The 19,925-nt window shown below is 43.6% G+C and overlaps 1 protein-coding gene across 7 annotated transcripts in view; it reads left to right on the forward strand.

The window, feature by feature from the left end:
• TENM1 (teneurin transmembrane protein 1) overlaps positions 1-4,638 on the forward strand; it is an 897,331-nt gene extending 892,693 nt beyond the window's left edge. For 6 of the 7 annotated variants that reach the window (XM_061598133.1, XM_061598132.1, XM_061598131.1 and 3 more), the window contains one exon: positions 94-1,635. In XM_061598133.1, coding sequence (XP_061454117.1) covers positions 94-852 — 759 coding nt within the window. In that variant the 3' untranslated portion in view covers positions 853-1,635. Of the gene's footprint in view, positions 1-93; positions 1,636-4,562 lie in introns of those variants that run through there. The other variant, XM_061598137.1, reaches the window with a different exon arrangement.
• Positions 4,639-19,925: the final 15,287 nt, after the last annotated feature.

Raw genomic sequence — 19,925 nt, forward strand, 5'->3', positions numbered from 1 at the left:
TACCAGGCTACAGTGTGCATTTCGTAGAAATGTATTGGGTGTTTCTATAAAAAACTATAAAAACCATCCCCTTATCCACTATTTCTGTTCCAGACTATACTTGGCATTCAGTGTGAACTACAAAAGCAACTCAGAAACTTCATTTCCTTGGATCAGCTTCCCATGACCCCCAAATACAGTGATGGGAGATGTGTAGAGAAAGAGAAGAAGCCCAAATTTGCTGCCGTTCCCTCAATTTTTGGGAAGGGCATCAAATTTGCCATCAAGAATGGCTTGGTAACAGCCGACGTGATTGGAGTGGCGAATGAAGACAGCCGGCGCATTGCCGCCATCCTCAACAACGCTCACTATTTGGAAGACCTGCATTTTACAATAGACGGGCGGGACACTCACTACTTCATCAAGCTTGGGTCTTTGGAAGAAGACCTTGCACTGATAGGCAACACTGGGGGACGGCGGATTTTGGAGAATGGTGTCAATGTCACGGTATCCCAAATGACTTCTGTCATCAACGGGAGGACTAGACGGTTTGCTGATATCCAGCTCCAGCATGGCTCCTTGTGCTTTAACATTCGGTACGGGACTACCGTGGAAGAAGAGAAAAATCATGTCTTGGAGATAGCCAGGCAGAGAGCAGTAGCTCAAGCCTGGACTAAAGAACAACGGCGACTCCAAGATGGCGAAGAAGGTATTCGGGCTTGGACAGAGGGGGAAAAGCAGCAGCTTTTAAGCACGGGGAAAGTACAGGGCTATGATGGATATTTCGTTTTATCTGTAGAGCAGTATCTAGAACTTTCTGACAGTGCCAACAATATTCACTTTATGAGACAGAGTGAAATAGGCAGGAGGTAACAAACAAACAGAAACTGATCTCTGCCTTTGCATCACCAAAGACTGCCTGTTTTTAAAAACATTAAAGTAAAGGTTTATTGTAGTGGTTTTTCTAGATCAGAACTCTGTGTATATACAAATAGAGGGGGGGGAAACATATCCAACTGCCTTTAAATGTGACAGAAGATGGTATTTTAATATAGTTTGTTTAAAACTCTTTGGGAGATGGCAATGATTTTTAGTTCTAGGGTGTCTGCCTTCAACATTTGGAAGCGGCATTCTCGGTGTTGAACTTCATTGGGAAATGGTTCACATGGGCAAAATATTGAGTGTGTTCTCTCTTTCCTTCTTCAGGACACAGTTTTATTGATTTTAATAACTTGCATACAATGTGTTTGTGGTCCTGCTGACACCCTTTGTTCCTTGATCTGACTCTCACAACCTATCCAATTTAAAGGGGCCTTTAGACATAACTCCAGGGGACAAGATACACATAAATACTTTGTGCCAGGAAGAAAGCAAACTAGCCCTCTAATCTTCACATATGATAGTTAAGGTGTTGTTCTACAATAACCTTGTTAATGAATTGCAAATGAATTACTTCTAGTCATTGCCTTATGGGACTAATAGTGCACTGTGTGGACAATTAAAAAGTGGCAAGTCAAGATTTTGGGAATCAAAGCAATGATAAAAAATGCATTCACACAAACACATTTCATTTTGCTTGCCAGCAGAGTATATTCAGTGGGAAAGCACAGAACTAACCAATGCTGAAGGGTGCTTCCATACTGTCACTATTTTGTGGGAGGGATTAAAGTGCATACTGGAACTCTAGGCTTGCGTAATTAATGTGGATTAAAAGGCTCTGTCACAACAAATCCACTTTAAAACAATTGTTTTTGATGGTTTGTAAAGTGATGGGGAAATGCATTGAAAAGTGTCAGAGCCAGGCCAGGGAGCACACATGCCATCAGCTCCTGACATAACCATCAATGGCCTGAGAGAACTGATGAGGCAGCCTCTTCATGCCCTTCCCTGGATCTCTGTGTGACCTGATGGAAGGGAGAAGTGAAGGAGCCCAGGCTTGTGCCATCAACGCCCAGTTTGCCTGACTACATTCTATACCGTTTATTTTAGGATTTTAAAATGGTAAACCACCTTGGGTGCCTTGGCAAAAAAGGTGTTATATAAAATCCAATAAATAATCTATGAATTAATTAATGAATGGTGGGAAGATCTATAAATACTCTGCAAGTAAATTAGGATGAAAGCTCATTGTTATACAACCTCCCTGCAAACGAATCAGAATGAATTATCAAGAAAGGCTGGATATAAGCTGTAAACACATTAGTCACCAGAACAAAGCATTTCCATTAACCACATCTGGAGGGAGAATGGGTTGATCTGCTGATCAGCTGCAAGATCTCTTTGAAGCAGAATTTTTTTTTAAAAAACACTTAAGCTGCTCCCACTAAGTTTTACAGTAAAAAGGGGCAAGATTTGACTAGCATTGTGTGCCCGTTTTCAGAAGACAAAGGTGGAGATGAGTTGCAAGCTCAAACCACCTCACCCCTTACATTGTCAACATTTCAGCTTGGTCATATGAATGGACTCAGATGGATGGATGTATTTTTGCAGCAAGGAAAAGAGGGTGCCTAACAGATGCTATTGGAGGTTGCTGATTCACAGGGTCACCATAAGTCATAATAGACCTGAAGGCATATAACAACAAAACCAAATGCAATGCTCATTCTTTAGAATTAATATTCTAATATTCATTGCTCATCTTTCCTGGAGCTGAAGGTAGCTTATATTAGCCATATGGGGCATATGGTAGGCATGGGCCTGATGGTGAACATCAAATAACAATGGCATTTTAGTTTTTCGTACTAGTTGCCAGTCAGTGGTATAGACTCTGGATATTCTCCATCTTTAGCCACTGGAGATGGAATCTGAAAGAAAGACAGGAGTGCCCCAGAGGAAAATTCACACTCTAAACCTTTTTATGGTCTAAAATACTACACACCATTGGATCCAATTAATGTGATCAGACTAAATAATCAGTACTGGACTTTTTCTTGAGCTCTGACTCAATGGTCACTTCCCATGAAATTGTGAAGAATTTGAATACCTCCACACACCAGACTAAAATGGACTTTCATATCCATAAACACGCACTTTTTGAGTCACAGAAATTATTTCTGGGCTTTATTTATATAGGGAGTGCATTCATGGGGATATATTTTAGCACTGATCTAAGATGTCAACACTTGTAATGTTGCTTATAGGTTTAAGCAACTCTAATTCAAAGGTTGTGAATTAATGTATCCTTTTTAAAAAATGCTTTAGAATACCCAGAAGGGGGGGAAATGTTTTGAATCTCTTCCTATAGTGAATTAGCTTCAAGTGTGCATTTCTAGTATGTAATAATTATGTTAGCTTGTGCCTTGAGTTCTTCACAGTTATATTTGTATTCTATTCAGGAAATGCACTTTATATTATTAACCATGGAGATGTTTTAAAGCTGCCTTGAATGTTATAGTTTTTATTATGCCAAAACCTCATAAAGTGAAATTGATTACAGTTTTTTTCCGTTTGGCATTTACCAATGAACAAACAATTGCCCAGGTGTGTTTTACAGGCATTTTTGATATAAAATATGGATTAAAAATACTAATTGTGCCAACAGATTCATGTCTGCTTCTGAAATTCAGAAAGAAAATATGTGAGATTAATCCTTGGTTACTACCAAGTCAAGGGTGTGATCCAACAAGCTCTGCTCCGGTGCACATCCTGTGCGTGGAAACGTGCGGAGTGATTGTGCAGAGCATCTAACTGGATTTCACCTTAAAGCAACATTTTTTAGGTGTATCCACACTGTAGCTTTTTTTGGAATCTTGAGAAGGACGTGGACATGTAGAGTCTAGACCAGGAGTGTGGAACCTCAGGCCCAGGGGCAAAATGTGGCCCTTCAGACCCCTCCCTATGGCCCTTGGTACTCTCTCTAAGCCACACCCCTTATTTCACCGCCTTTGAGAGTTTTTGCCTGGCTGAAATGTGTCCTTGAATTCTGATAATGCTTCTTCCTTCCCTGGATGGAGAATAGAGAGGGGTGTGGGAGGGTGTGTAAAAGCTAGCCTGCTGTACAACAATAAAAATGAGCAGAAAAATAAATATGTATTTGTGTCCCTGTCTCCACTCACCACATGTGGCCCCTGGAAGGTTGCCCTGAAGGGAATAAGGCCCTTGGGCTGAAAAAAGTTCCTCACACCCTGGTCTAGAGAATGCACAGTCTACAGAATCATTCTGGTTTATTGGCATTTTGCCATTCTTACAGCAGTGAGACTATGTAAAGAAAATGCCATTGCCAGAATAGATGTTCATTCCATTTTAAACAATGTTTAGCATTGACCGTCACCACTTAAAACCCTCGTGTGCTGGTTATGAGCAGACCTGCCAAAGAGAATCTCTAGTAAGCATGCAGGTGCTGGGCAGGTTCTCCTTTTGTGTTCATTTGACACATAAAGACAATTAGGGAATATACCGGGTGCAGCTGGGGCAATTCATAAAATGGTTCTAATTAACAAACCAGAAGGCCAGCAACGGGGCGGGGGAGAGGCAGCCATGATCAACAGAACAGCTATTAAATTATTCCAGGAGAAGTGGGTTGAAGATATATGTGCAATGAAAGGTTCAGAATGTGTCTTAATAACAGCTTTTGTTGCTTCAAGGGTGATCCTGATCTACATTCAACTATAAACCACATTCTGCAGTTATGGCATCCAACAAAACTTCAGTGAAGGCAGAACTACTGATCTTTTTAGGTATGCTTCGGTGCAGGCAGGGGGAATATCAGACTTTGTTCTCTTTCAAGCATTCAGTCTCTTGGCCAACGTCCCAACTCACCACCACTGCACAAAAGAGGGGAAAAATGATCACAAGGTACTTTTTTAATAAGCAGTTAAGTAAACAGTCTAGACTGGGTTGCACCAAGAGATTTTGTGTGGGTGCAGTGGTGGCAAAGCCTCTGACTACTGTTGGCTGAACTGATGTGATGCTGAAGAGAGTTCACAGGTTGAAATCTTCATATCACCCCAGTTTTGTCTCACACCATCTTTAGGAGTGAAGGAACTTTGGGAGGAAGGCAAAGGAGAGCAAGAAGAGACCTCAGTGGGAAAAGATCTTAGAAGTAAGGGAAAACAAAAGGCAGAGTGGCTGGAGAGACGAGGAGAAAATGTACTGAAAGAAGGAATGAGGCACAAAGCAGAAGCCTGGCGAAACAAAAACAGGGAGTTGGGGAAAGGGGCAGCAACTGTGGAAAAACTTCACAGGGCCTAATGGCAGGTTGCATGGGGAGGACAGGAAGGGGGGCAGAGAGTCAGGGGTGCTGAGCAGCAGGGAGCTGTCTGATGTCATAACGAAAGGAAGTGAGATAATAGTAGGCAGAGGCAACCTATATTGCAAAGCAGGAAGACCTGGAGAGACAGGCTGATTCCAAGCTGTTGCTCTTTTGTGGGTGGGATTCCGTTTCATGCCGGCAAATGCAGGTCGCACGGTTAAAGTAGATTTAGCACTCTAGAGCAACAAACCAGCTCCCCCCAAAATAATGTGACTTTTTGGTGGTAAGGAAAGTGATGGGAAAACGCATTGGAAACGTGGTGTGACGATTGCTTGATGGGACATCGTATAACATCCTTGCAAACCAATTGGCATAAATGCTCAACAGTGAACACTGTGTAACTTCCCTGCAAACTTTGGGCACACAAATCAGGATAGATTCTCAATAAACAGTTCATCCCAAAGCAACCTTTTGCATGCAAAGCAGAGGCTTGTAGTTGGAGACAAGGTCCACTCTCTTAACATATCTACCCAGAGGAAAATCCATCTGAGTTCCGTGGGACTTAATTGCAGGTTAGTGGACTGCAATCCGAGGCATGCTTATCTGGGTGTAAGCTCCAGGGAATACAGTGGGACTGCCTTCTGAGTAAATCAGGCTGTAAACATGCAAGTTGCCAGATCAAAGTGTTAGCCATACCCAGAGAGGGAATGGGTTGATCCGCTGATCAGTTGTGAAATCTCTTTGAAGCTGAGGGTTCTTTTAAAAAAAATGCACTCAAGCAGCTCTCACCAAATTTTGTAGGAAAAGGGTGTCAGTTTGACCAGGGTCGTGTGCTCCGGTTTTCATAAGAGAGGGGTGGAGGGGCACTGGCAGAACAGTGTGTGTGTTTCTACCCTTAATCTTGAGCTGGTGGCAGAAAGGAAGTTGAAAGTGAAGAGGATCTGGAGTTTTGGGATTCTGCAACAGAAAGGCTACTTCAGAACCAATTTAACCTGAGGGGGGGGGAATCTCATTTCCTAGAGGCTTTTTTATCCCTTGTGGCTTCTCTCTGCTGTTTTAAAATGCAGTTGTAATTGATACGTACCTCCTGTTTTAAGGGAAAGTGTCCTGCCTGAAGTTGAGGGATTCAGACTCTGCTGTGACTTTTTCTCTTTTTATTAAATTAATAGATAGAGCCAAAGCAGTTCACCTCATTAACCTAACTACCCTTTCTAGGAACTCAGCTCTGTTCTACCTCTAACCAAACATGACTTTGCAACTCGGTTCGCCTCCCCCCCCCGTCCACTTAAGTAGACTTGGATTGCACGTGCAAATGAAGACTTCGCCTCAGCTTAGTTTGCTGAACTTCCCACCTCAAGTGCCTCCAAGTGCAGGGCAAAGGTGGTTTGATCTCAGCTTCCCCCACTGACAGAGGGGGACAGCCAACTGTCCGTTCGGACATGGGAAGCTGGACAGCGCTCAGCTGGGAAATGTCTGATGTGCAAGATTGAATTTCTGCTGGCGGTGGTGGCGTGTCTGGTTGGAGAGTGTCAGTCACACCAGGTGGCACTTCCACAGGGGAGTCAGGAACTGAGGGGTCTGAGCTGTCAGAGATGGGTGCTGGGGTACCCTCTGAGTCCACCACGCTCTCTGCCCCCTCCCAGGGTTCCCAGTCCAAGTCCTCACCCTCTGTTTCACCCTTGTCTATCTGCCCCCTCCCTGCATGGCTCATGACATCATCCCCCCATGCCGATTCCCCACCCCATCCCGGGGGCTTGGACTTGTCTGGCTAATTTTCATGGAACTGTCTCACCAGCTCTGGTGCTTGGACATCTGTTGCCACCTCCCAGGATCTTTTCTCCAGACCGAGCCCCCTCCAGTTAATCAGATAGTGCAGCTCAACACTGGCGGGAGTTGAGGGTCTGCTCCACTTCATATCTTGACCATCAGCCACAACTGGTGGGGCAGAGCCTGAAGTGCTCAGCGGGGGTCTGTCAGCTTCTCTGGGGTGAGCAGCGATCAGGGAAATACTGGATGGATCATTAAGAATGCAGGGAAGTGGAAGTGGAAGGTGACCAGGTTGATTTGTGGTTCTACTTCAAAGGGTCCCAGCCCCAGCGCCTCTCACTTGTGGCAGGGCACCTGCATCAGCAAGTAGCAAGTGGAGAGCCACACTTTGTTGCCCACTTGTATTTCAGAGCCCAGCTGGCGATTCTGATCTGCGACTCTTTTGTAGTCGGCTTTAGCTCCAACGAATTGTTCTTGTAGCAACTGCTGCATGGCTTGCAGCTCTTGCACAAACTCCGCTCCCACTGGGACCACCAGATTAGAGCTGAGGGGTGATGAAGGTGCACGGGTGGTAGCCAAAATTGGCCAAGAATGGTGTCTGCTGAGTGGATGTGTGTACCGAATTGTTGTAAGTGAATTGAGCTAGGGGCAGCAAGGACACCCAGTTATCTTGCTGGTAGTTCACATAGCAGTGGAGGTACTGCTCCAAAGCTGCGTTCACTTTCTCCATTTGCCCATCTGTCTGGGGTTGGCGCGTGGATGACATCCTCAGCTCACTCTTTCACAGCTGCCACAGGGCGCGCCAGAACTGCACCGTGATCTGGGTCCCCAAATCCGAGACCAAACTGGTGGGGAGTCTGTGTAGCTGGAAAACGTGTTGAACAAACAACTGGGCCATCTCCCTCGTAGTTGGCAGTCTGGCACAGGGGATGAAATGAGCCATTTTACTGAAGGCATCCACAACTGCCAAAACCAACGGTTTCCCCTGAGAAGCAGGCAGGTCCATGATAAAGTCCACAGTCACCATTCACCATGGTCCTTTGGGCATGGGGAGTGGCTCAAGCAATCCAGCTGGCGCCCCAAGGCATCTTTAGCTCTCATACATCTGGGACAGGACTGTACATATCTTTCCATGTCATGCTTGACCCGTGGTCACCAGAAGTCCCGCGTGACCACCTGTAAAGTTTTAAACACCCCAAAATGCCCTGTGGTTGGGGAGTCATGGCATTAACCCGAATGAAGAAAATAAAAAGGAACACAAACTCTGGCAAAAGGAATGCAAGAAGACAATAAGGGATGCTAAAAAAGAATTTGAGGAGCACATTGCTAAGAACATAAAAACCAACAACAAAAAATTCTATAAATACATTCAAAGCAGGAGACCATCTAGGGAGGCGATTGGACCCTTGGATGATAAGGGAGTCAAAGGTGTACTAAAGAACGATAAGGAGATTGCAGAGAAGCTAAATGAATTCTTTGCATCTGTCTTCACAGTGGAAGATATAGGGCAGATCCCTGAACCTGAACTAACATTTGCAGGAAGGGATTTTGAGGAACTGAGACAAATAGTGGTAACGAGAGAGGAAGTTCTAGGCTTAATGGACAATATAAAAACTGACAAATCACCGGGCCTGGATGGCATCCACCCAAGAGTTCTCAAAGAACTCAAATGTGAAATTGCTGATCTGCTAACTAAAATATGTAACTTGTCCCTCGGGTCCTCCTCTGTGCCTGAGGACTGGAAAGTGGCAAATGTAACGCCAATATTCAAAAAGGGATCCAGAGGGGATCCCGCAAATTACAGGCCAGTTAGCTTAACTTCTGTCCCTGGAAAACTGGTAGAAAGTATTATTAAAGCTAGATTAACTAAGCATGTAGAAGAACAAGCCTTGCTGAAGCAGAGCCAGCATGGCTTCTGCAAGGGAAAGTCCAGTCTCAGTAACCTATTAGAATTCTTTGAGAGTGTCAACAAGCATATAGATAGAGGTGATCCAGTGGACATAGTGTACTTAGACTTTCAAAAAGCTTTTGACAAGGTACCTCACCAAAGACTTCTGAGGAAGCTTAGCAGTCATGGAATAAGAGGAGAGGTCCTCTTGTGGATAAGGAATTGGTTGAGAAGCAGAAAGCAGAGAGTAGGAATAAACGGACAGTTCTCCCAATGGAGGGCTGTAGAAAGTGGAGTCCCTCAAGGATCGGTATTGGGACCTGTAATTTTCAACTTGTTCATTAATGACCTAGAATTAGGAGTGAGCAGTGAAGTGGCCAAGTTTGCTGACGACACTAAATTGTTCAGGGTTGTTAAAACAAAAAGGGATTGCAAAGAGCTCCAAAAAGACCTCTCCAAACTGAGTGAATGGGCGGAAAAATGGCAAATGCAATTCAATATAAACAAGTGTAAAATTATGCATATTGGAGCAAAAAAACTGAATTTCACATATACGCTCATGGGGTCTGAACTGGTGGTGACTGACCAGGAGAGAGACCTCGGGGTTGTAGTGGACAGCACGATGAAAATGTCGACCCAGTGTGCGGCAGCTGTGAAAAAGGCAAATTCCGTGCTAGGGATAATTAGGAAAGGTATTGAAAATAAAACAGCCGATATCATAATGCCATTGTATAAATCTATGGTGCGGCCGCATTTGGAATACTGTGTACAGTTCTGGTCGCCTCATCTCAAAAAGGATATTATAGAGTTGGAAAAGGTTCAGAAGAGGGCAACCAGAATGATCAAGGGGATGGAGCGACTCCCTTACGAGGAAAGGTTGCAGCATTTGGGGCTTTTTAGTTTAGAGAAAAGGCGGGTCAGAGGAGACATGATAGAAGTGTATAAAATTATGCATGGCATTGAGAAAGTGGATACAGAAAAGTTCTCTCTCATAATACTAGAACTCGTGGACATTCAAAGAAGCTGAATGTTGGAAAATTCAGGACAGACAAAAGGAAGTACTTCTTTACTCAGCGCATAGTTAAACTATGGAATTTGCTCCCACAAGATGCAGTAATGGCCACCAGCTTGGATGGCTTTAAAAGAAGATTAGACAAATTCATGGAGGACAGGGCTATCAATGGCTACTAGCCATGATGGCTGTGCTCTGCCACCCTAGTCAGAGGCAGCATGCTTCTGAAAACCAGTTGCCGGAAGCCTCAGGAGGGGAGAGTGTTCTTGCACTCGGGTCCTGCTTGTGGGCTTCCCCCAGGCACCTGGTTGGCCACTGTGAGAACAGGATGCTGGACTAGATGGGCCACTGGCCTGATCCAGCAGGCTCTTCTTATGTTCTTATGTTCTTATTGATGGAGGACCTTGGCTCGAGCCTCTCCTGGAGGCACATAAAGGGCTTCATACTTTTAGAGCATCCCCCACCTCTGAGAGAAGCCTGGCACACAGTCTTGGGAGGGCTGCTCCAGTTCTTGCTCTTGAGCACGACGCAATTCCTCAAACCATGGATCTGGACAGGCAGCAGCCACCATTTTCTCCAGTGGTATAATGAAACAAACTGAGGATGGAAGATGGTCTTCTTTATACTCTGGCTTGTGGGATAAGGAGTCAGCCCAGCGTTTCTGCACCTGTGGAATGTAGTTGATACGGAAGTGGAACCTAGCAAAGAACTGGGCCCACTGCACTTGCCACTGGTTCAACTTGCGGGCAGTCTGGAGACTATCTACGTTCTGATGGTCGGTGCAGATCTCCACTTCATCCCAAGCTCCCTCCAGGAGGTGCCACCAGGTCTCAGACGCATCGCGGATGGCGAGTAACTCCTTCTCCCAGACCATGCCGTCTCTTTCTGCACTAGTCAGCTTTCAAGAGAAGTAAGCACAGGGTTGCAATGCCCCCCCTTTTGGTCTGGTTGTAATAACACTGCTCTGATGGCTATGTCTGATGCATAAGTCTCCACTACAAAAGGGCATTGGGGGTCTGCATGCTGGAGTATTGGCTCTGAAGAAAGCAGCACCTTTAGAGCCCCAAATGCCTGTTGAGCCACTTCGGTCCATCAGAAGGGGCCTAGGTCCTTTAGACAATCAACGAGCAGGGCTGTCAAGTTGGAGAAGGCTGAGATGATACGTCAACAATAGATGGTAAACCCCAAAAACCACTGCATGTCTTTCTTGGGGTTTTTTTTTGGGGGGGGGGTGCCAGGAGAACAAGCAGCACACCTTCCCTGGATCCGTTTCAACTCCTATGGGGGTGATACGGTAACCCAAAGTCCAAGGTGGTCAAACCAAAACCACACTTCTCTAGCTTGATGTACAGGCGATGCTCTCTCAGTCTCTGCAGTACCGCCCAGAAATGCAACTCATGCTGCTCTGGGGAGGCAGAGTAAATAAGGATATAATCTAAATAAATGCTCATAAAGCGGTCCAGGTAGTCTGGACAGATGTCATTCATGAAATTTTGGAAGACAGCTGGGGCATTCGATAGCCTGAACAGCATGGCCAGGTACGCAAAGCGGCCATACAGAGTCTTGAAGGCAGTTTCCCATTCATCCCGCTCTTTGATTCTGACAAGGTTGTCAGCTCTGCATAGGTCTAGCTTGGTATTGATCTTTGGCTGTACACAGATGATAAGAGGCAAGGGGTAGCTGTTGGGGATGGTGATTTTGTTAAGCTTCCTGTAGTCATGGCAAGGGTGCAGGTCCCTGCTTTTCTTCCTGAGCGAGGCCCCAGGAGGTGACTTGGACCCTCTCTGCAAGCTGGTGTCCAGGAACTCCCTCAGCACCTCCAGCTCTGGCTCTGACAAGAAATAAATGCTCCCCGAGGGGGTGCTATTGCAGTCATAAGGATTATGGAGGGCGGCAACTTGTCGGCTTCCTTTTTATCAAAAAGGATCCTGAAAGTCCACTTAAGTAGTTTTGGATGGTGCGCACAAACAAAGACTCTGCCTCAACTTAGTCTGTTGAACTTCCCACCTCAAGTGCCTCTGAGTGCAGGGTGAAGGTGGTTTGATCTCAGCTTCCCCCTCCGACAGATGGGGCTGCTAACTGTCAGTTCGGGCATGGGAAGCTGGGCAAAACTCGGCTGGGAAATGACTGACGTAAAACGTTGAATCTCTGGCGGCAGTGGTGGCGGTGTGCCAGTTGGAGAGTGTCAGACACTCTAGGTGGTGCTTCCACAGGGGTGTCAGGAACTGAGGGGGCTGAGCTGTCAAAGACGGGGGCTGGGGGCCCCTGTGAGTCCACCCTGCTGTCTGCCCCCTCCCTGGGTTCCCAGTCCAAGTCCTCATCCTCTGTTTCACCCTCCTCTTTCCGCCCCCTTCCTGCATGGCTCATGACAGAAAGGGCCTAGCTCAGTGGTAGGGCACCTGCTTTGCACAAAGAAGGTCCCAGGTTCGATCTAAAACCCTGGAGAGCCACTGCCAATCAGTGTGGATAATACTGAGCTAGATGGACCTATGGTCTGACGTGGTATGAGATACTTTATTATCTCTGTGTAAGCTGCTTTATGAGATTCGCCTGAAAAATGGTATATAAACTTAAAGAAAAGAAGTGAGGCACACACACACACACAGAGAAAAAGACAGAGGCAAGACCCCAAAGCAAGTGCCAGGGGAAAACTGGAAGACTGAGTCTTGGAGAAACTCCACAGAATGTTTAGAGGCATTTTCCTCAGAGGGAAGAGAGCGAGCAGTTAGGCTGGCACTGAAACTAAACATTAACTCTCAGGCAGTAGCAGAAGCCCTGTTAGCGAGAGAGGCTAACTGAATGAGGAAAGAGGCCCTTGAGCAGAGAAGCTCCTGGGACACGGAGCCCAGTGTGGAAAGTGTGGCAAAGCAGCAGTGGAATGAGGTCTAAACTAGACAAGATGGAGACAGCCATATGTATTTCACATGCAGGAGGTTAATATGAAGGGAAAATGTGGGAGAGGAGAGCTATGTCCTGTTCTTTGCCCCACCTTACCTCACCACAATCCATTTTTTCTTTGCAAAATCCCAATGCTCCTTAAACACAAATAGTTTAACAATACAATGCCATATATTAATATTAAGAGAAATGCATCAATAAATGTTTGATATTTACAGTTTAGTACATGTACATGTATTTCTACTTTTTATTAACTGTTTAAGAACTGCTAAGATTATGTAGGAGCATAGATATTAACTAATACAGATTTATAAAAAGGATTACGGAATAATCCTTACCGATTTCACTCTTCTCAACTTCACTCACTTCTACTTTATTAGCTGAGCTGAGAGAAAAATCTTTTTGAAGCAACAGAGAAGAGCAAGAGGGGTGTTCACATGTACATTCAACGCGTGCACAATCTTGTACACACAGAGTTGAGCTGTACACTCATGCAGTTTTTCACAGGTGCAATATTCAACAAGTGCACAGTCTGTGTACACAATAATCTGAACTATATAAATCAATAAGTCTACACTCTTTCACACAAACATTTCCACATGCATAAAAGCAGCTTGCACCTGTGGTCAGGGTAACACATGAACAAGCCTAAAACAGGGGACAGAGGGGTTGACGCCTCTCACCAGTATACTCCTTTTTTATATGTTTAGATAAAAAGATGGCCACTCCTTGCTTTATACTGGACTTTATAGTTGCTGTCCACTGGACAGGCACAAGAATAAGCTCTACTTTCAGTTGGAACTTGAAGGAATAGTAACAGCTGAGGAAAGAAGCAACCAATAATGGGATGGGGAATCACCCTATATCCATCCTGAGCCAGTTTCTTTTCCCCCTAAATCAGCTCTGTTTCATCCTGTTTGTGGGTGGATTTTTTTAGGGATAATAAAAAAAATCTACTGATTTTTTGAATCAAACAAAAACAAAGTACTTACAAGGTGGTCTGGGGCTGCCTCTTCCTTTTAACTTTTTAAACATTTTAAGCTGCTTAGAACAGATTTTAAAAGTTAAAAACTTTTTTAAATGCTTCCAGGAAGTGACTGCATGTCATAATGTGCAGTCCCTAACTGGGGAATTATATGGAGAAAACCATGGAAGCCCCATGTATCTATGGGGGCAGCCATCTTTTTTTTCCTTGCAGCATATGCTTAATCCACAGGTCAATGTTCTGAGCTGCATATGGGGATGAAATGGGAAAGTTCGCTCCAAAATGTAAAGCAAACAGGAATCCTCCCCGGACCTAGGGGTAGACCATAATGCTCATGCTGGGCCAGATCATTGGCTGGAAGCAGGGGATGGCAGAGAAATAAGAGTGCCGGAGAGTGAAGGATGGCAACAAGGAATCTGGGTAGATGAAGGAAGTGGGACTGTAGACGGGGGGGTTAGAGCTTTGAGGAAAACAGCTGTCAGTGGAGATCCGGAATTGGAAGTGGCAAGGACTGGAACAAGGAATCAGGTTCACAAATAATCATGGTTGCCACTTTTTTTTTCCTACCAGGACATCTATGCCCTTAAAAGCTTCATGAAGAAAAATACGCCTCTGTGATACAGTGGTTGGGGAGTGGGGGAGGAGGGAGAATGTGCTATTACATTCCAGTTTGTCATCTTCCGGATCTGGTCTATGCCTGCCTAAAGCAGAATAAAGATGGAATGAGGCAGTAGAGTCCTGAGGAGATAGAACAGATCAGTGTTCTTTAACCTGGCATCCGCACGTTTTTGGAGACTACAGCTCTTAGCATCCTTGACCACTGGCTAAACTAATCCAGTGAACTGGATTTAATACAACTGACGTGCTATCTTTAGTATATCAATGAGTGATTGAGAACCTGTAGCTCTCCAGATGTTGGATTCCAACTCCCACAAGTCACAGCCAGCAGGATGATGGAGTTGTGTAATTCAATCATTCTTCAGCCAATTAGAACACTGTGGGTGATCTACAAAGTTGTAAGCCTATGGAGAACTTTGGTAACACAGGCTGAAAATCATGCAGACTTGTATTCACCTCCTGTTGAAGTTTTTGCTAGAATGCATAGAATTCTCCCTATCATCTCATATTCAGACATGATTGAAACCTAGGATTGTTGCGCGTGTGAGGTTTTTGTTTTGTTTTTAAAGAAGCAGGATCTTACCACGCCTGCACTAAAAGTTAGTCACTATACTAAGGAATATTATAACGGAGTCCAAGAAATAACCAGAAGAGGAACGAAAGAGCGCGAGCCGACTTTTAGCCTAACGTGTTAGATTCTATGAGTTCTGTAGTCTCAAGCCTTACCCATTGCTCCTCCACGAATGCACATGCTAGCTTATAAAGACCTTAAAAGAAACTGGTTGTCCTCAAGTTCAATTTTGTTGTGGAATTTTCTTGGCCTTTGCCACTTTACATTATCTGTCCCAGAGAATGTGTTTGCCAGTTACAATCTTTTCTTAGATTTAGTGGTGAACTTTAGCCTCTTAATAAACATTAGTATATTCGTATGTCCTTGACAATATTTCACATGTACGATGATGAACCATAACAGAATGTTGAAACTTTCATAAACAAGATGTCTATAAACAAAAAGAGAAACCTAGCATACAGTGTTATGTCAATTACTAGTCTCTTATTTTAAAATTTTGATCGCTTTCTCATGAAATGTACTGATGTTTACAATGTATGCCAAGATTTTCCATTCCTATCTAACAACATTTTTAATCTTACTGAAATTGTAGTATAACGGACTGAACCTTGTGGCTAGGAAACAATAGATTTCTCTCTTTTTTATTTTATTTTATTTTGTATTTCTGCTCTGAACACTGGCTGGATTAACTGTACAGGTTTTATGTTCAATGGCTGCAGTGAAATGGTTTGTTGCATTTTGCTTCGGTTTTCAGACCGGAAGCATGTATTTTCTACAAGGCCACTACAACAACCCTGCTGTAAATAGTATAATGTGTTGACATTTGAAAGATAAAGTACTTTGAATATTTCATTTTTAAAAAATAAAAGTTGCAAGCAATTAACAAGAGTGGTTTTTGTTGTTCTTGGCTGGTGAATTTACAGCGCAAGCCTAGGCATATCTACTTAGAACATGGGTGGGGAACTTCTTTGGCTCCATGAGCCAGATCCTTATTGGGATTGCATTCACGGACCAAATTTGACAAGTGGGTGGAACTAATATATAAGGTCCTATATAGCTCAAGATGAGGTTACTTGAGAAACTGCCTTATCCCTTATATACCCAGTAGATCACTGCATTTGGTCTGCAAGAGAGGTTCTCTGCAAGTCCCAAAGTCTGCTCCATAGCAATTCAGAGCTGGGCTTTCAGCATGGCTGCCCTTTTTCAATGGAACACCATTCCTGTTGAGATACAGGCACCAACCATCTGCACTTTCTGAAAACAATTGAAGACATTTTTGTTCTGACAAGCCTTTCCAGCTGGATGAATAGGTCTATGCCATGGGTGTCTAATTTGTATTATTTAAAAAAATTATTTGCTGCTGTTTTTCGAGCTGTTTTATTGTATTCTGTACTTTGCCTTGAGACTTGTGCATGGAAGGCGATTAATAAATCATCACCATCAGCTAGTTGTGCAGGTTACATTGCAGGGGTGGGGGACCTTTTTCAGCCTGAGGGCTGCCTTCATTCTTGATTTAAAAACATTCCTGTTTCCCAGCCATTTGATGGCGCTGGTCATGGCACCGTGAAATTAATCTGTGAGGGAATGTGATTGCTTTTAAATGTTTTTAGATGTTCTAGATGTTTTAAATGGTTTTGATTTTTTTAAGTGTTAAATATGTTTTATTTTAACTTGTACTATTTTAACATGTTGATGTTTGCCACCCTGGCCTTTGAGACGAAGGGTAGGATAACAATTATACCCTGGGCATCCTTCTGGAGACTGTCACACACTCCCATGTACCTGCCTCTGTCCTCCATCCAGGCAAGCAAGCAAGCAACACTCTCAGAGTTTGACACATTTCAGCTAGGCAAAAACAGGGCAATGAAGGGTGTGGCCAGCAAGGGCTGTGGCCTGGGAAGAGTCCCAAGGGCCAGATGTGGAGGCCTGCCATTCCTCACCCCTGCCTTACAACAACCCTATAAGTTCGTATCCCCAATATTGCAGATAGAAGGGACTGCAGGTAAGCGTGCTGCCTCCACAGGGTTTAGAATTGTATATAGGGAGACTTCTTCTATTGTGCTAAACAAGGCATTTATTAGGTTAGAGTTATGGAACTCTAGGGGTTTGTCTCTATGCTCCCCTAGTCTTACAGTAACTTCCTGTCAGGTGACATCACCCCTCTCTTTAATTGGTTAGTTAGTTTTCCCTCCAAAACCTGCCTCAGTTTGTTTCAGTCATCAGTAGGGTTGCCAGGTCAGAAGCATCCCAAAACCTGAGATTTTAGGGGCTGGCCCGAGTGATGTCATGGGGGTGGGCCCGAGTGATATCACAGGGCGGGCCCAAGTGATGTCATTAAGCATGATACATTAAGCATCAACCACAGTTGCTTGGAGCATACAATTAAAAGAAATCTGATTGGAAATTAAGCTAGAAATCTTAGCTAAAAGATAGAGCCTGGGTAGGGAACATTTAATCTAGCCTACTTGCTTTTGGCAAGAAGGGTTTAAATGCCTTCAGGCCAGACCAGTCACCAGAAGGTCACTGTAGGAAGAAAGGAGCCCAGTGTTGTGGAGATGTTAGATGGGAGCATTTGGGAGTAAAGATGGATATCCCTGAAGGCTTCAATTCTAAACACACCTACTAAGGGACTAAGCCCCATAGAACTCAACAGGACTTGCTTCTGAGTAGATATAGTTTGGATTGTGCTGTTGGTAAAGCTTGAGTAGGGATCCTCTGCAAAAATATCCATATCCAAGCAGGGTTGGCAATCCCCTGCCTGGAATGCCCTGCCCTTATCTTTTAACGTGGCTGCTCCAAACTTCTTTACAGATTTGACCCTTCACTTCAGAAAGAGGTCTGAGAGATGAGTAAGAGTAAGAAGATTCTCTACCCTTTCTGTCTAGCCTGTGGGCTGCTATAAACTCACTTTGACATACAACCCAATTCCAGTGAGGAACAATTGACAGAGAGAAAACACACATTGTTTGGTCTACCTTTACAGGCAGCAGCTTGGGAACAACAACAATTGCAGCCACACTTTCAAATATGTGAATTCTCTTTTACCACTATTGGGCAAGAAACAAACTGCCATGCAACCAACAAGGTGCATCATCAATGGGTTTTAGGGGGTTGAGCTGAGCACATGCATCCATTGCTGTTGCATCTATGGATGCAAGGGAGCGAGGTTAAAGATAAATGAAAAGCAAACAGAAAAACAAAAGACAGTGATGCTTTCCTAATACCAACCACAACAAGATTCCTATGAGTAAGGCAGACAACTTAGCATCCCACAACCAGTCAGGATTCATAACCGAAAACGAAAACTAAAAAAATACTGGCATCCAGTCAGTTAATGCAGAATGCTGAGGCATGATTGCTGGCATGAGTGAGATCCTATCAGCACATAGTACCTCTGCTCTGAAATTTGCATTGGTTGCTGATTTGCTACCAGGCCAAGTTCAAGCTGTGCTTTCCATGTTATGAGTGCCACATAGTACTTGTCCTGCTTGTAAGAAATCAGTCCTGTAAAGTGGGAGCATTTTGGATACTCTATTCAAAGGGTTTTGTGGTAAGAGGTATTTAGAGGTGGTTTACCACTGCCTTCCTCTGACTTTGGACACATATCATACTTTGGACACATAATGAGAAGACATGATTCACTAGAAAAGACAATACAGAAAAACAGAAGGGAGTAGAAAAAGAGGAAGACCAAACAAGAGATGGATTGATTCCATAAAGGAAGCCACAGACCTGAACTTACAAATCTGAGCAGGGTGGTTCATGACTGATGCTATTGGAGGTCACCGATTCATAGGGTCGCCATAAGTCGAAATCAACTTGAAGGCACATAACAACAACAACAAAGTGGCAGCACCTACACATTGGAACGCCTTGCCTACTGACATTAGGCAGATGCTACTTTTCAGCACCTGCTAAAATCATTTTTGTTTAGGCAAGCCTATCCAGGCATGTAGAAGCTATTGTGTTTTTAAATCTGTTTTTAACTCATTCTTGGTTTTATTATTTTGAATGTTTTTAAATACATGTCTTTAACTGTTTTTGCCAAGAATCTTATTGCTTTAATTCGTTCTGTAAACTGCTTTGAGATTTTTTTACAATAAAGCAGTATGTAACTGTTGTAAATAAAATACATAAATTTTGGAGTCACTATGGCCCTTGAGTCTCTTCCCACTTTTAGGAACAAAGGAATCTGCCTTATACTGACTTAGGCCATTTGGTACCGCATAGCTCAGTACTGATGACATGGACTAGCATCAAGTATGTTTATTATTTACACAACCTGTAAAGATATTTATAGTGCAATCCTATGTTTGTTTACTCAGAAGCAAGTCCCAGTGTATTCAATGGGGCTTATTCAACCAGGGAAAACTGCAGCCTCAAGTGATAAGGAACTTGTTCTTTTAACAAGCCTTTTAAGTTGAGACTTTATCCCAGTCTGTGTCTGGGTTGGAATTGCTTTTTAATATGTTTTTAAACATTTTCTTTTTTTAAACAAAATGTTTTTAAAGCTTTTAAAAATGTTTTTAAAGATGTTTTGTTTTAATATATTTTAAAGTCTGTTTTTATGATATTTAAAGTGTTTTTAGTGCTTTTGTTTGCCGCCCTGGGTTCCTACTGAGAGGAAGGGTGGGATATAAATCAAATAATAAATAAATAAATAAACTTCATTCACCCAACCCAAAATTCAGAATCATTCCACTTTAAGCTGTTTTGCAACTGTTTATACTTGTTTTATGGTTATTGGTTTTTAAAGTGATTTATTTCTTATTGTGAGCTGCCTTGGTTTCCAATCACCAACCCTACCTCACAGGGTTGCTGGAAAGACTCCACACACACACACACACACACACACACACACACACACACACACACACACACACACACACACACATGTAAAAATGCACCCCATATAATAGTTTATTGTCAAACCAGTTGGTCATTGCAGAACATTTTTTTTAAAAATCAACATTAGTTTCCTACATAATAAAAATGTGATACCTAGGTGAACCCTGC

The sequence above is a fragment of the Rhineura floridana genome, chromosome 16 (genome assembly GCF_030035675.1).
Source record: "Rhineura floridana isolate rRhiFlo1 chromosome 16, rRhiFlo1.hap2, whole genome shotgun sequence".
NCBI classification, from domain to species: domain Eukaryota; kingdom Metazoa; phylum Chordata; class Lepidosauria; order Squamata; family Rhineuridae; genus Rhineura; species Rhineura floridana.